At 41.9% G+C, this 13,596-nt stretch overlaps 1 protein-coding gene across 1 annotated transcript; it reads right to left on the bottom strand.

Annotated features, from left to right (window-relative positions):
- Positions 1–6,205: 6,205 nt before the first annotated feature.
- Positions 6,206–13,087, bottom strand: LOC117528349 (coiled-coil-helix-coiled-coil-helix domain-containing protein 5). Its single transcript, XM_034190979.1, has 4 exons — positions 12,991–13,087; positions 12,431–12,571; positions 12,176–12,327; positions 6,206–6,842 (listed from the first exon to the last, which is right to left on the bottom strand). Coding segments are annotated over exons 1-4 (324 nt in total). The 5' UTR covers positions 12,993–13,087; the 3' UTR covers positions 6,206–6,813.
- Between the last annotated feature and the right edge of the window lie 509 nt (positions 13,088–13,596).

Raw genomic sequence — 13,596 nt, 5'->3', positions numbered from 1 at the left:
CTAGCTGTATGCTTACATGTACTTTTCGTTTTAAATTAAAAAGACGTTTCTTTCATCTGTGATGCGAGAATGAATGTTACTTTAATATAATTTTAAAAAAAAAATCACGTCACTTTGTTTTTAACTCACTGGTTATAAAGATGCACCATACAATGCAAATGTCATACACAATTTTCCATAATTAAGACTTTGACATTCAAATGGCAATTATCCCACTTCACGGGTGACTTGGGATGTTTAGCTTAATTTGGAGTAAATACACACAAACCACTGGCTTAACACAATGAACCTAAATTCACACAAATACATAAAATCTGAATAGAAAAAAGTTTTTTTTTGTTTTTTTTTTTACTGTGAAAACCAACAAACCTTTAACAAACCATTTTTATGACTTACAATGCAAATATAAATTTTAAATTTCAAAAACATGTACAAATGGTAAAGCACTTTACACATCAATGCCTCACATTCACCCCGATGTGAGCCTGCTGCCATGCAAGGTGCCGGGAGCAAGTAGGGGATGAAGGACCTTGCCCAAGGGCCCTTAGTGATTTTCCAGTCAGGCTGGGATTTGAACCGAGGATCCTCTGGTCTCAAGTCCAACGCTTTAACCACTAGACCATCACTTCCCCTATGTACAAATGTAGCAAACAACAAAGTTATATACAACTATTTACATTAAAATGCAGGAAATGCTTCAGGTGTTTATGTACAGCTATTTACAAAACAGTAAGATGCCACACAAAGTATTTGTGCCACTCAAATAACAATTCCTGTCCAACACACAAAAGGTCTTTATCCTCCGACGTGTGAAAACACATCTGCGAGTAGTCATGTCTGAGGAGAGGATGGCAGCACACTACACAAACGTGGAGGAACACCGCTTCTGCACCTCTGTGTTCTTTGAGAACCAGGAGGATAAATCATCTTGAACAATGAAGACTCATTAATATCTCCAAATAATGACGTGCCATTTCCAACTTTCTACTCCTGGTTGTTAGTGTGGAACCTGACCATTATGCAGAGTATAAACAATACTGTGACATTTGATGTCAGAAACAGTATTATTTTTATGTATCATCCATCCCAACTTGCTAATAAAATGATAGCTATTACTTGCTCCAAATGTCCAAAATACATGCTTGAATTGCCTGAGATTGCAGGAAAATGTACCTTTCATTTCAATATCAGTATCCCCCCCCCCAAGAAACCTAGATCTGGTCCTGCAGATTACTGAACCTTCAAACTAGAGAACCCTGCACAAACAGGCTAGGTCACCTGGGTTTGGGTGACTGATTAACCTACATTTTTGTGGACTGGACGGATGTTCTTACAACTGTTGACTTGGACGTGGGTATTAATGACTACGGCTTGCATACAGCCTCAATAAGTGTCGGCAATGCTAACATACAAATTAAATAATACAAAAATTTCAGTCAACACATACTTCTTATATCATCCGTTAGTACAATTAACCACCCAGTAAGCCACATTATCACAGATATTTGTAATAAAATGGTCAAACATGGTCAGGTCCACAGCTAGAGACCACCCACTAGCAGAGGCCACTAGCAGAGGAAGGTTGTACAAGGTGCAGATTATCTTAATTTAGCATTAGTAAAACTTTATAGCTTCATACACGACCCCCAAATCAGAAAAACGTTGGGAGACCATATGATCCCAGGATATTTGATGTTTTGTGCTGCCAACTTCATTTAATTTGTTAATATACATCCACTCCTCTATACAAGGCCTGTAATGCATTAAAAAAAAACGCTGGCATGTGAGAAATTTATTCTAAATATAAGGATTAAATCATCACTTTTACAGCTACTTTTCTTGAGGCAAGTCAAATGATGGATACGTGAATACATGAACATTTCCAGGTTACTAAATATCTTGGACTTCATTTACATCAATCATTAAGAAACACAAACAGTAGGGTACTGTATGGTAAATCTGTGTCCCGTAAGCAGTTCTCAACAATTGAGTAATTATTCTGGAAGGAGACTAGTGAGGGAAGCCACCAACACACCCATGACAGCTCTGAAAGAATTATAAGCTTCTGTGGATGTGAGTGAAGAAACAGGGAATGGTGCAATGTTTGCCTGTTGCATCTTCATTCACAGCGTCATGTTGTAGTGGAGTAAACAAGGACTGGAAAAATAGAAAAACAAATCTCAGCTCTGGTTTTCCACGTGCCTTCTGACAAACTGCAGCTGAAATTTGTCATTTGCTTTTGAAGAAAATCCTCCTCCTACACTACTTCATCATGACGCTGTCAATGAATATGCAACAAATGGCAAATGTACTGCATTCATATAGGGCTGTTCCATCTGAATCAGAAGCTCTCTCTCTCTCACACTCACACACACACACACACACACACACACACACACACACACACACACACACACACACACACCACACACACACACACACACACACACACACACACACACACACACACACACACACAGATGTCAGGGTGCTGCCATGCAAGGTGCTCAACTTCACACCAGGAGCAACTAACAAAGGTTACACTATTTGCAGCTTATCAAACAACAGCTACAGAGGCCTATATTTCCTTCAGAGTGTTTTGGTGGCTTCCCTCACTCGTCTCCTTCCAGCGTGGTCACTCAAGTTTTTGAAAACTGCCTACTTGACACAGTTTTACCACTCAGTATCACTGTTTGTATTTCTGTATAATTGTTGGAGATGAAGTCCAAGACATATTCAGTAACATGTTCATGTGTACATCCCCTGATTTGTTTCATGAAAACTGACTGTAAAAGTAATGATTTAATAAGGATTTTCAGAATAAATTGCCCCATCCCAACTTTTTGGGGGGAAATATGTTGCAGGCCTTAAATGCAGAAATTGATGTATATTAAGAAATGAAATGAAGGTGACCACACAGAATATGAAATATCTTGGGATCATACTTTTTGCAATGAAAAAAAAAACTCAAATGTAAGGATCACCGCATGTTTTGTTTCTTTTTTTTTTTTTTCACCATTATGTCCCAACTTTTTCTGATATGGTAAACTAGCTACAAAGACCAAAATTGTTATTGGTACCATCCTGTTAACATGTTTACTTATGCTGTAACGCTGGACATTTTAACATAGGGCTCTGTGGAGAGGGACTCACTTTTGGAGCCAGTCTCAAGTTGCCATTGAAAGATCTACAGGTTTTGGCACTTCTGCATTGGTTTAGCTTTACAGTACTGGAGGCTGCCGCCTTGATAAGATAAAACAGTGGTACTGGAGACCTCAGAAACAAACGACCTCGGTAACAGCAGTACCAATACCATCTCTGAGCCACTACATTGCTACAAAGCACAGCGTGTTTTCTGCAGCAGACTTTAAGACAGGTTAAAGAGTCCATGCCGTTCAGTGTTAGAAATGACTTAACAACGGAGGACAAAAAAACAGATTTTTCACAAGGTTTGTGTAGTGGTTCCAAGATTGCTGGTCGCATGGTTCTGAGGTCTCTAGAAACCCAAACAGTATCATAATGGCCTCCTAATATTTGCTGAGAGGATGCTGATGTGCAGCAGCAGCAGCTTAGCATAATGCAGCTTTCAGGTGAACAGGCCACTGGCTCAGTGGGCGTGTTACTTAGAGAAAGTGCAGATACGCGCTTCTGTGACATAAGTCACATCTACCTAAGCAAAGTCATTTTAAGCCTAAATTTTGCTTATACACAGCTGTGGCGCTTACTACAGGCAACGATAGAACGATAACATTTTGAGGACATTTAACATGAAACGTTGATGAACTATTGTGTACATCATGACCCCTTTAAGTTTTGAAACACCAGCGCAGGAATAATGACCAAAATAAATTAATAAAATCACATTGTGAAACCTTGAGGCGAAACTACAGGGTCAACTGAAGCGGAAACAGGGTTGCATAAGGGACTGATGGAGCTTTTCCTTTCCTTTTATAAACAAAATCACACAGAGTATTTGTTGTACAACTTACAGTGGATCTACATGTACAAAGCCCTGAAATTAGGACACTTGGCGCGCCCCACTTGTAAATGAAGAGTATGACTGTGTTCAAATCTAATGAGATTTCTGTACTTGCTTTCTGTTAGAAGTTCTTTCTTCTGAACATCAAAAAAAAAAAAAAAAAAAAAAAATCGATGTTGTTAGGTAGATATTTTGTACTTTCCTCTGTGATAATGAACCAATATCTAAACATGTTGCATGATATTTATGTGTCAAGAAGTAGGTCTTAAAAACAAAAAACTACGAGACTGAAGTTTGAGTCCGAAGTTGTGGAAAAATGTGACCTGGTGACACTGTGGCACGTTATGAAATAGGATTAGGATGATACGTGTTTCATTTAAGTACCTGTGACCCAACAACTGACATTCTTTCGGGATATTGTTTGATCACTGACTTCTGGTGTTTTTACAGTGATATTTTTGTGAATGTAACTTATTTGTGCAGTAGTTGGCGAGCTGCTAGCTTACTTTTTTGTTCAGTGGCTGCCCGGTGGTGATGTGCTTTGAATGTAATGTTGCCGTATTGATTCAATACAACATACGGTTCCACCTTTGGAATGTGTCTGCCTTATTCCAGTTCAATGTGATGAATAAGAATCACACAGTAACACTGCATTATGTGGAAGCTGACGTGTTGACATCTGAAAGAAAGAATCTCTCCCTCTGCCGTTTTACCGCCTTCAAGCCTTTAATAACTGAAGCAGAAAAGGTCAGTTCTGCTCGGTGGTCACAGGGCTCATAACTCATCATCCTCCCTCAGTCTCTCTCAGTAGTCCTGCTGATCAGACAGGAACAGCCTCCTCTTTCCCAGACTAAACGTTTCTCAGTCGCCAAATTGTCAAGAAACTACATGTGGGAGCGACACATACATTCCAGCTTAATCATTTACCCTGAATAAAGTCAGACTTGGGGAGAGCGAGTCAGACATGAGTAACACAAAACAACCACGGCATGAGTAAGACAAGTCTGACATCAGGTTTAATCAAATGGTTCAACAAAACCAGTACAACATTTACGTAATCCAGTGTATTAATACTGACTATGACCTTGTGTGAAGAGTTAAAGTGTGGTACAGCTGGTAAATATTCTCACAGCATGTCAACATTGTGCTCCACTTTCAGGATAGAGTGCCTTGCATTTCTCCAATACATCCTGTCACACTGCAAATTCTACAACAACAACCAGGGGGTCTGTATTTAATCTTAGTTGGCTCATGTTGTGGAAGGCAAATGTGAGCTTTATCTGGCAAATATGAGTTAGATAACCTGCAACCTAAAAGCTGCAGTGTGTAGGATTTAGTGTCATCGAGTGGTAAGGTTGAAAATTGCATTGTGCTGTCACTGGCAACAATTTTGTTCCCCGTTCATATTTTTGCTGCTTTAGTAATGGCATTCATGCTCCCTTGCCTTCTCTTGTGATCAATATGTATGATCGTCCATTTCACATAAATGAGGGTTTTCAAACTTGTTAGCCTGCACTAGCAAGCAGCAGACAGCGACAATGGACGTGACAACTGATTACTCTTCTTTTGTCTTCAGTCTTCCAGCTGGGCTGTAAAATGTGAAAGAACGAATACTGAGGAAGTATGTCTCTTTTAAGCTACTCTATCAACACGGTGACCTCCATGAGGAGGCCCACTCCCACCAGGAACTTCCCACTAGTCCTAGGGTCCACTAGTCCTAGTCTTAAGGACAGCATGTTGTTTTTACATTTATGGTAGGCTATATGTTGCACTAAATTAAGTAATGTTACAAAAGTGCGAAAATTAAAAAACATTTAATTATGATCAATTACCATCAATTATTTTCAATTCTACAGATTTATACACAACAGTACAAATAAAGATTATTAATGGTGTATGTCAACAAAATCATATGTTTTATTTCTGTAAATTGAACAAAGGTCAATCTGGTTTGTTAGCTATTTAAAAGTATTACATTTATTTGTGAACTTTAAAATCAGTTTGGGGTTGTAATATACACCATCAAATAATATTAAGCGGTTAGGACTAGTGGACCCCCATCCCCCCCCACATAGATATGAAGGGCTCATTCTAAGCTTATGAAAACACTGATTCATTGTTGCATGTCATTATGCACTAAGGAACAGAGTATTATGATGGCTATATTTCATTTCTGCTAATAAACACTCATAAATCCTGCGCATTGTCACTTTAAGGTAAAGTTAGAACTAGCTAACATTAGCATTCACTTGTGGACACTCGACAAAATCTAATTTAGAACCTCTGAAGGTAAAACAAAGTAAAGTGTATCACATAAACTAGCTAAGTACTTACATAAACCTACGAGAGTATCCTTTGGCTAGCACCACGCACTGGTACCACAGACTTTAACGAGCCCACGCAGTGATGGGAGTGACGTGGGAAGATGGGACATTCAATTACGGTTAAGAAATGGTATGGTTCACATTCAGGGTGGTTGCAATCATATTACAAGTTTCTTCCAAGCATAATACAGGAAACATATTGCAAAATTTACATTTACAGGTAAGAAGTATATAAATGCTTTGAACTTCCCACCCCCACAACGTTTATTTTTACCTCTTAATTGGGTCAGACCCCCAAAGTACTCCCTGTAATTCAAACCATGCATTTTGTTTTTTAAGGCAGAAATGTCATTTGGACAAATAGATTTCAATTCATTTTTTAAAAAGTACTATCGCTTAAATGTTACTGTACATAAAATCCATCCACTTCTAGTACCCGTGCATCCTGTTGGAGGCTGGACAGCAAAAATGAACTCGGAGGTAGCTGATATTTGAAGATGATGGAAGATCCTACGAAGGCTGGGGTACTGGAGTGGCAGCTGGCAGAAGAGAACAGATGGATTAGTACATTTAGCAGCAAAGAAAGACAAAAAAGAAACAACAAATACAGTCTTACGTCTTGAAATAAGGGAAGGTATCTATAGGTCACTCACACTCCTACCTTTAAAGTCAAAGCACTACCAATCGCATCAGTTTTTACATACATTCAGATACAAATATATTCAGACACTGATGAGGTTTGTTTTCTTTCAGTGTTCTCTACACAAAACTTAAAGTTGAGAGATAGCATGAACCCAAGATATTATCTTAGATATTTCTTATAAAATGATCAGAATGGACAAACGTGTTCAAGTCCATAGTTAAAGTCCACCCACTAGCAGTGGACATCTGGACTCAGCGCACAGTAGCTTTCAGTCAAAGCGACCGTGTACATAATTAATCAAAACTTTACGGCTACATATACAACCTTCCATCCATCCATCCATTTTCTTCCGCTTTATCCGGAGTCGGGTCGCGGGGGCAGCAGCTCAAGCAAAGCCGCCCAGACCTCCCGATCCACACACACCTCCCCCAGCTCCTCTGGGGGAACCCCAAGGCGTTCCCAAGCCAGCCGAGAGATGTAGTCCCTCCAGCGTGTCCTGGGTCTTCCCAGGGGCCTCCTCCCAGTGGGACGTGCCCGGAACACCTCTCCAGCGAGGCCTCAAGGGGGCATCCGGAAAAGATGCCCAAGCCACCTCAACTGACTCCTTTCGATGTGGAGGAGCAGCGGCTCAACTCCGAGCTCCTCCCGAGTGACCGAGCTCCTCACCCTATCTCTAAGGGAGCGCCCAGCCACCCTGCGGAGGAAACTCATCTCGGCCGCTTGTACTCGCGATCTCGTTCTTTCGGTCATGAGCCAAATCTCATGACCATAGGTGAGGATCGGAACGCAGATCGATCGGTAAATCGAGAGCTTTGCCCCCCTACTCAGCTCTCTCTTCACCACGACGGTCCGATACAGCGACCGCATCACTGCAGATGCTGCACCGATCCGTCTCTCGATCTCACGCTCCATCCGTCCCTCATTCGTGAACAAGACCCCGAGATACTTAAACTCCTCCACTTGAGGCAAGGACACTCCACCGACCTGAAGAGGGCAAAGCACCTTTTTCCGGTCGAGAACCATGGCCTCGGATTTGGAAGTGCTGATTTTCATCCCGGACGCTTCACACTCAGCTGCAAACCGCCCCAGTGCACGCTGAAGGTCCTGATTTGACGAAGCCAGCAGAACTACATCGTCCACAAACAGCAGAGACGAGATTCTGTGGTTCCCAAACCAGACCCCCCCTCTACACCCTGGCTGCGCCTAGAAATTCTGTCCATAAAAATAATGAACAGAACCGGTGACAAAGGGCAGCCCTGGCGGAGGCCAACTTGCACTGGAAACAGGTTTGACTTACTACCGGCAATGCGAACCAAGCTCCTGCTGCGGTCGTACAGGGACCGGATAGCCCTTAACAAAGGACCCCGGACCCCGTACTCCTGGAGCACTCCCCACAGGGTGCCCAGAGGGACACGGTCGAACGCCTTCTCCAGATCCACAAAACACATGTGGACTGGTTGGGCAAACTCCCATGAACCCTCGAGTACCCGATGGAGCGTGTAGAGCTGGTCCAGTGTGCTGCGACCAGGACAAAAACCACACTGCTCCTCCTGAATCAGAGGTTCGACCATCGGTCGAATTCTCCTCTCCAGTACTCTGGAATAGACCTTACCGGGGAGGCTGAGGAGTGTGATCCCCCTATAGTTGGAACACACCCTCCGGTCCCCCTTCTTAAACAGAGGGACCACCACCCCGGTCTGCCAATCCAGAGGCACTGTCCCCGATCGCCACGCGATGTTGCAGAGGCATGTCAGCCAAGACATGCCCCACAACATCCAGAGACTTAAGGTACTCAGGATGGATTTCATCCACCCCAGGAGCCTTGCCACCGAGAAGCTTTCTAACCACCTCGGTGACTTCGGCCTGGGTAATGGATGAGTCCACCTCTGAGTCCCCAGTCTCTGCTTCCTCTTCGGAAGACGTGACAATGGGATTGAGGAGGCTAAACAGTGCGGGTGGAGAGCTGCTTCCGCCCCCTGAGGCGTCAGACGGTTTGCCAGAATCTCTTCGAGGCCAACCGATAGTCCTCCTCCATAGCCTCTCCGAACTCCTCCCAGACCCGAGTTTTTGCCTCTGTGACCGCACGGGCTGCGGCACGCTTGGCCTGCCGGTACCTGTCAGCTGCCTCTGGGGTCCCACCTACCAACAAAGATAAGTAGGACTCCTTCTTCAGCTTGACAGCATCCCTTACTTCCGGTGTCCACCACCGGGTTCGGGGATTGCCGCCGCGACAGGCACCAGAGACCTTGCGACCACAGCTACGAGCAGCCGCATCGACAATGGAGGTGGAGAACATGGTCCACTCGGACTCCATGTCTCCAACTTCCCCCGGGATCTGGGAGAAGCTCTCCCGGAGGTGGGAGTTGAAGACCTCGCTGACAGAGGGTTCCGCCAGTCGTTCCCAGCAGACCCTCACAATACGTTTGGGACTGCCAGGTCTGACCGGCTTCCTACCCTCCCAGCGGATCCAACTCACCACCAGGTGAGTATATACAACCTCAAATCAGAAAAAGTTGGGAGACAGTATGGACCCAGGATATTTGATGTTTTGTGTGGTCATCAACTATAATTTGTTAATATACAGTAGTGTTCAGAATAATAGTGATATGTGACTAAAAAGATTAATCCAGGTTTTGAGTATATTTCTTATTGTTACATGGGAAACAAGGTACCAGTAGATTCAGTAGATTCGCACAAATCCAACAAGACCAAGCATTCATGATATGCACACTCTTAAGGCTATGAAATTGTGCTATTAGTAAAAAAAAGTAGAAAAGGGGGTGTTCACAATAATAGTAGTGTGGCATTCAGTCAGTGGGTTCGTCAATTTTGTGGAACAAACAGGTGTGAATCAGGTGTCCCCTATTTAAGGATGAAGCCAGCACCTGTTGAACATGCTTTTCTCTTTGAAAGCCTGAGGAAAATTGGATGTTCAAGACATTGTTCAGAAGAACAGCGTAGTTTGATTAAAAAGTTGATTGGAGAGGGGAAAAAATTATACACAGGTGCAAAAAAATGATAGGCTGTTCATCTACAATGATCTCCAATGCTTTAAAATGGACAAAAAAAAAAAAAAAAAACCAGAGACGCGTGGAAGAAAACAGAAAACAACCACCAAAATGGATAGAAGAATAACCAGAATGGCAAAGGCTCACCTATTGATCAGCTCCAGGATGATCAAAGACAGTCTGGAGTTACCTGTAAGTGCTGTGAAAGTTAGAAGATTCCTGTGTGAAACTAATTTATTTGCAAGAATCCCCCGCAAAGTCCCTCTGTTAAATAAAAGACAAGTGCAGAAGAGGTTACAATTTGCCAAAGAACACATCAACTGGCCTAAAGAGAAATGAAGGAATATTTTGTGGACTGATGAGAGTAAAATTGTTCTTTTTGGGTCCAAGGGCCACAGACAGTTTGTGAGACAACCTCCAAACTCTGAATTCAAGCCACAGTTCGCAGTAAAGACAGTGAAGCATGGTGGTGCATGCATCATGATATGGGCATGTTTCTCCTACTATGGTGTTGGGCCTATATCGCATACCAGGTATCATGGATCAGTTTGGATATGTCAAAATACTTGAAGAGGTCATGTTGCCTTAATAAACGAGCAAAATCTTGGTTCCAAACCAACAAAATTAATGCCTCGCAGATGTGAAGAAATCATGAAAAACTGTGGTTATACAACTAAATACTAGTTTAGTGATTCACAGGATTGCTAAAAAAAAAAGCAGTTTGAATATAATAGTTTTGAGTTTGTAGCATCAACAGCAGATGCTACTATTATTGTGAACACCCCCTTTTCTACTTTTTTTTACTAATAGCCCAATTTCATAGCCTTAAGAGTGTGCATATCATGCATGGTCTTGGTCACCAACAATGCTTGGTCTTGTTGGATTTGTGAGAATCTACTGAAACTACTGGTACCTTGTTTCCCATGTAACAATAAGAAATATACTCAAAACCTGGATTAATCTTTTTAGTCACATAGCACTACTATTATTGTGAACACTACTGTACATCCATTCCCACATATGAGACCTGCAAAACATTCCAAGAAAAGTTGGAGCGCTAAAGCATTTACCACTTTGTAATGTTGCCATTGTCTCAAAATACTGAAAAGCCACTCTGGCGTTGAGAGCACCAAGTGATGAAATGTTTCAGGTGTTATTTTGTCCCATTCTTCCTGCGAAAGTATCTGAAGGTGTACAACAGTACATGATCATTGTTCTGATTTCTTGTTTCAAAATTCACCACACATACTCTATTGGGGACAGGTCAGGACTGCAGGCAGGCCAGTCCAGTGCCCGTATCCAAAACAGAAAAAGTAAATGCAAGCATTTTTATTTATTTTCATATTGTCCCAACTTCGCAGCCATTCTGTTCTGTGTACGCCTGATCTCATCACATCTTGGTAGCTAAGCAGTGGAGACCTCTTCAGAACACCAGGAACTGTATGTGTGCATTTCTCCGGGTAACACTGGAGTTGCGTCAGGAAGGTATACGGCGTAAAACGTGTGCCAAATACCAATGCGGATCTGGCTGCATCCGCTGTGGCAACTCTGAACAAAACGAGACAAGCCAGAAAAATAACAACAATAAAAATTTGCGTTTAACAGTTGTGATGTTGTGATATACATTAGTAAAATCTTTCTTAATTGGGTACCGTAGCCTCGTTTGAGGGTGGGCGCTAAAGGGGTTAAATGACAGAGCATAATACTACTTCTGAGGACAGCCCTTGTCTGTACACATCAGAAACACAGCACTTTCTCTGAGTTTTTGACAAATTTCACAGCAAACAAAGTGAAAATACAAAAAAAAAGCAATGATGCGGTGCAAAGTGGACATGTGTTGCCGCTTGTTTATGACCCGGAGCTCAAACATGTCGAGGCGGTTGTGCAGGCGAGAGACCGCAACTACTGTGGCTTGGTGTGTAAGCTAAAATTTACCAACATGACCTCTCCCATTTGCCTCATCTTCCCTTCTCCACTGGGAACCGAAAAACTGGACTTTTCACGACTGCTTCGGTGATTGCAGCCAAAACAAAATACTACTACACCATTTTTCCGTGTGAAGTGATGCTGTGTTTGTGCAGGATGTCCCTGGAGGTGGTCAAATTCCACGAGATCATGCAGGGGTCCAAACGAGACTGCGGCTCCCTATATCTAAATATACATGGACAAAAATCGCAGTACCCCTTTGACCCGTACATGGCCAGTTTAAACAATAGCTCACCTGTTCCACTGAGATCCACCGATTCCGCACAGCTGAGAAAACGAGTCACATGAGGTGAGCAAGTCGAAAGTTTGTTCTGGTTCTCGCTGAGACAGCTCTCAAACTCTGCAAACTCCTTGGAGCAGCCCTGCCTGATCTTCTGAATCACTGGGCTGCAATCAGATTATGGTTTAGACACGAGCACCACACACATTTTTCAACGTCATGATGAATGTCAATGCAACATGGAAAAGCATAAATAACTCGCTGTCTCACTGTGAGGACGTGCACTGTGCAACCTTCATCTTCAGTTCATGGCATGTTTGTTGCCATGTTGATGGATTAGATGCCACACATGAGCCATACGCCTCCATTTCTTTATGGCAGTATTTTGTTGTGATGTCTATAGCAACTTGCCTGGAAAGTGACAGATATGCGCAGGTATGTAGTCAGCAAAGGTGGGACAAAGTCACCATCAAGTCACTCTCAAGTCATGAATCAGCAAGACTCAAGTCATAATGACTACCAATTGTTTGCAAGCTGACTTGAGACTTGACTTGGGACTTGCACATTGATGACTTGAGAATGACTTGACAGTGACTTCATCCCATCTCTGGTAGTCAACAAACTACAGGATTCATACAACCATGTATCCTTAGTACAGAAACAAAAAGCAATTGCTGTAAAAGCTGTTAAAGAGGATTCGGGCATAGTTAATACAGAACTATTATCTTGTAGATTGTAATGACTTCATTATCTATTATAGACCATAGAACAAAGCAAATGTAACAAATCTATATTTATAAAAAAAAAAAAGATTCATTTGTGTTTCTTACATGTTGTCGTTATGGGTTTGTATTTCATACGAAGCTGTTCAAGGTTAAAACACCGACGGTTCAACGTGTCTATTGCTACGAACCGCTCACTTCCTGGTGTCCTCTGATTGGTCGAAATAAGAGAATATGCTTTAATTCTATTGGCTTAGCTGTGTGTCAGTGGGCTGGTCTCAAATGAAACCCTTGATTTTTTTTTTTTTTTTTTTAAGGGGTAGCGTTAGCGTCTACAAATTGTTGCCAGGTTCGCCATTTATAAGTAAATTTGTGTTTCTTTAAATGTTAAATGAAGCCCACTTAGATTTTTTTCATTTTATCACAACAATAATGATCGAATTCACTATAAGCTATCAAATAGCCCCACCTGTCGATCACGCACTAATTCGTAATGATTTCTTTGTAAGAGTATCAGCATGAGGCTATTACCATTTATTATTGTAACATTGTTGGTTAAGTTTAATGCTTGAGCAGTCAATAATATGTTGAAATTAAAATAATAATAATAATAATAATAATATAGAATAAGCCTGAATTTCACTTGTTCATGGAGGGAATACCAACAATTATTTCCTACTAATTGAAGAAAAACTATTATTATTACTACTACAG

This window comes from Thalassophryne amazonica, chromosome 16, assembly GCF_902500255.1.
Source record: "Thalassophryne amazonica chromosome 16, fThaAma1.1, whole genome shotgun sequence".
Lineage (NCBI taxonomy): Eukaryota > Metazoa > Chordata > Actinopteri > Batrachoidiformes > Batrachoididae > Thalassophryne > Thalassophryne amazonica.
The sequence above is the reverse complement of the archived record's forward strand: the minus strand, read 5'-3'. Positions and strand labels throughout refer to the sequence as shown.

Coding starts and splice junctions, on each gene's coding strand:
- LOC117528349 (XM_034190979.1), bottom strand. Junction 12,328..12,430: donor GCACAGTGCACGTCCTCACA/GTGAGACAGCGA, acceptor ATCTGATTGCAG/CCCAGTGATTCAGAAGATCA. Junction 6,843..12,175: donor GGTGGATCTCAGTGGAACAG/GTGAGCTATTGT, acceptor CTCTTCTGCCAG/CTGCCACTCCAGTACCCCAG.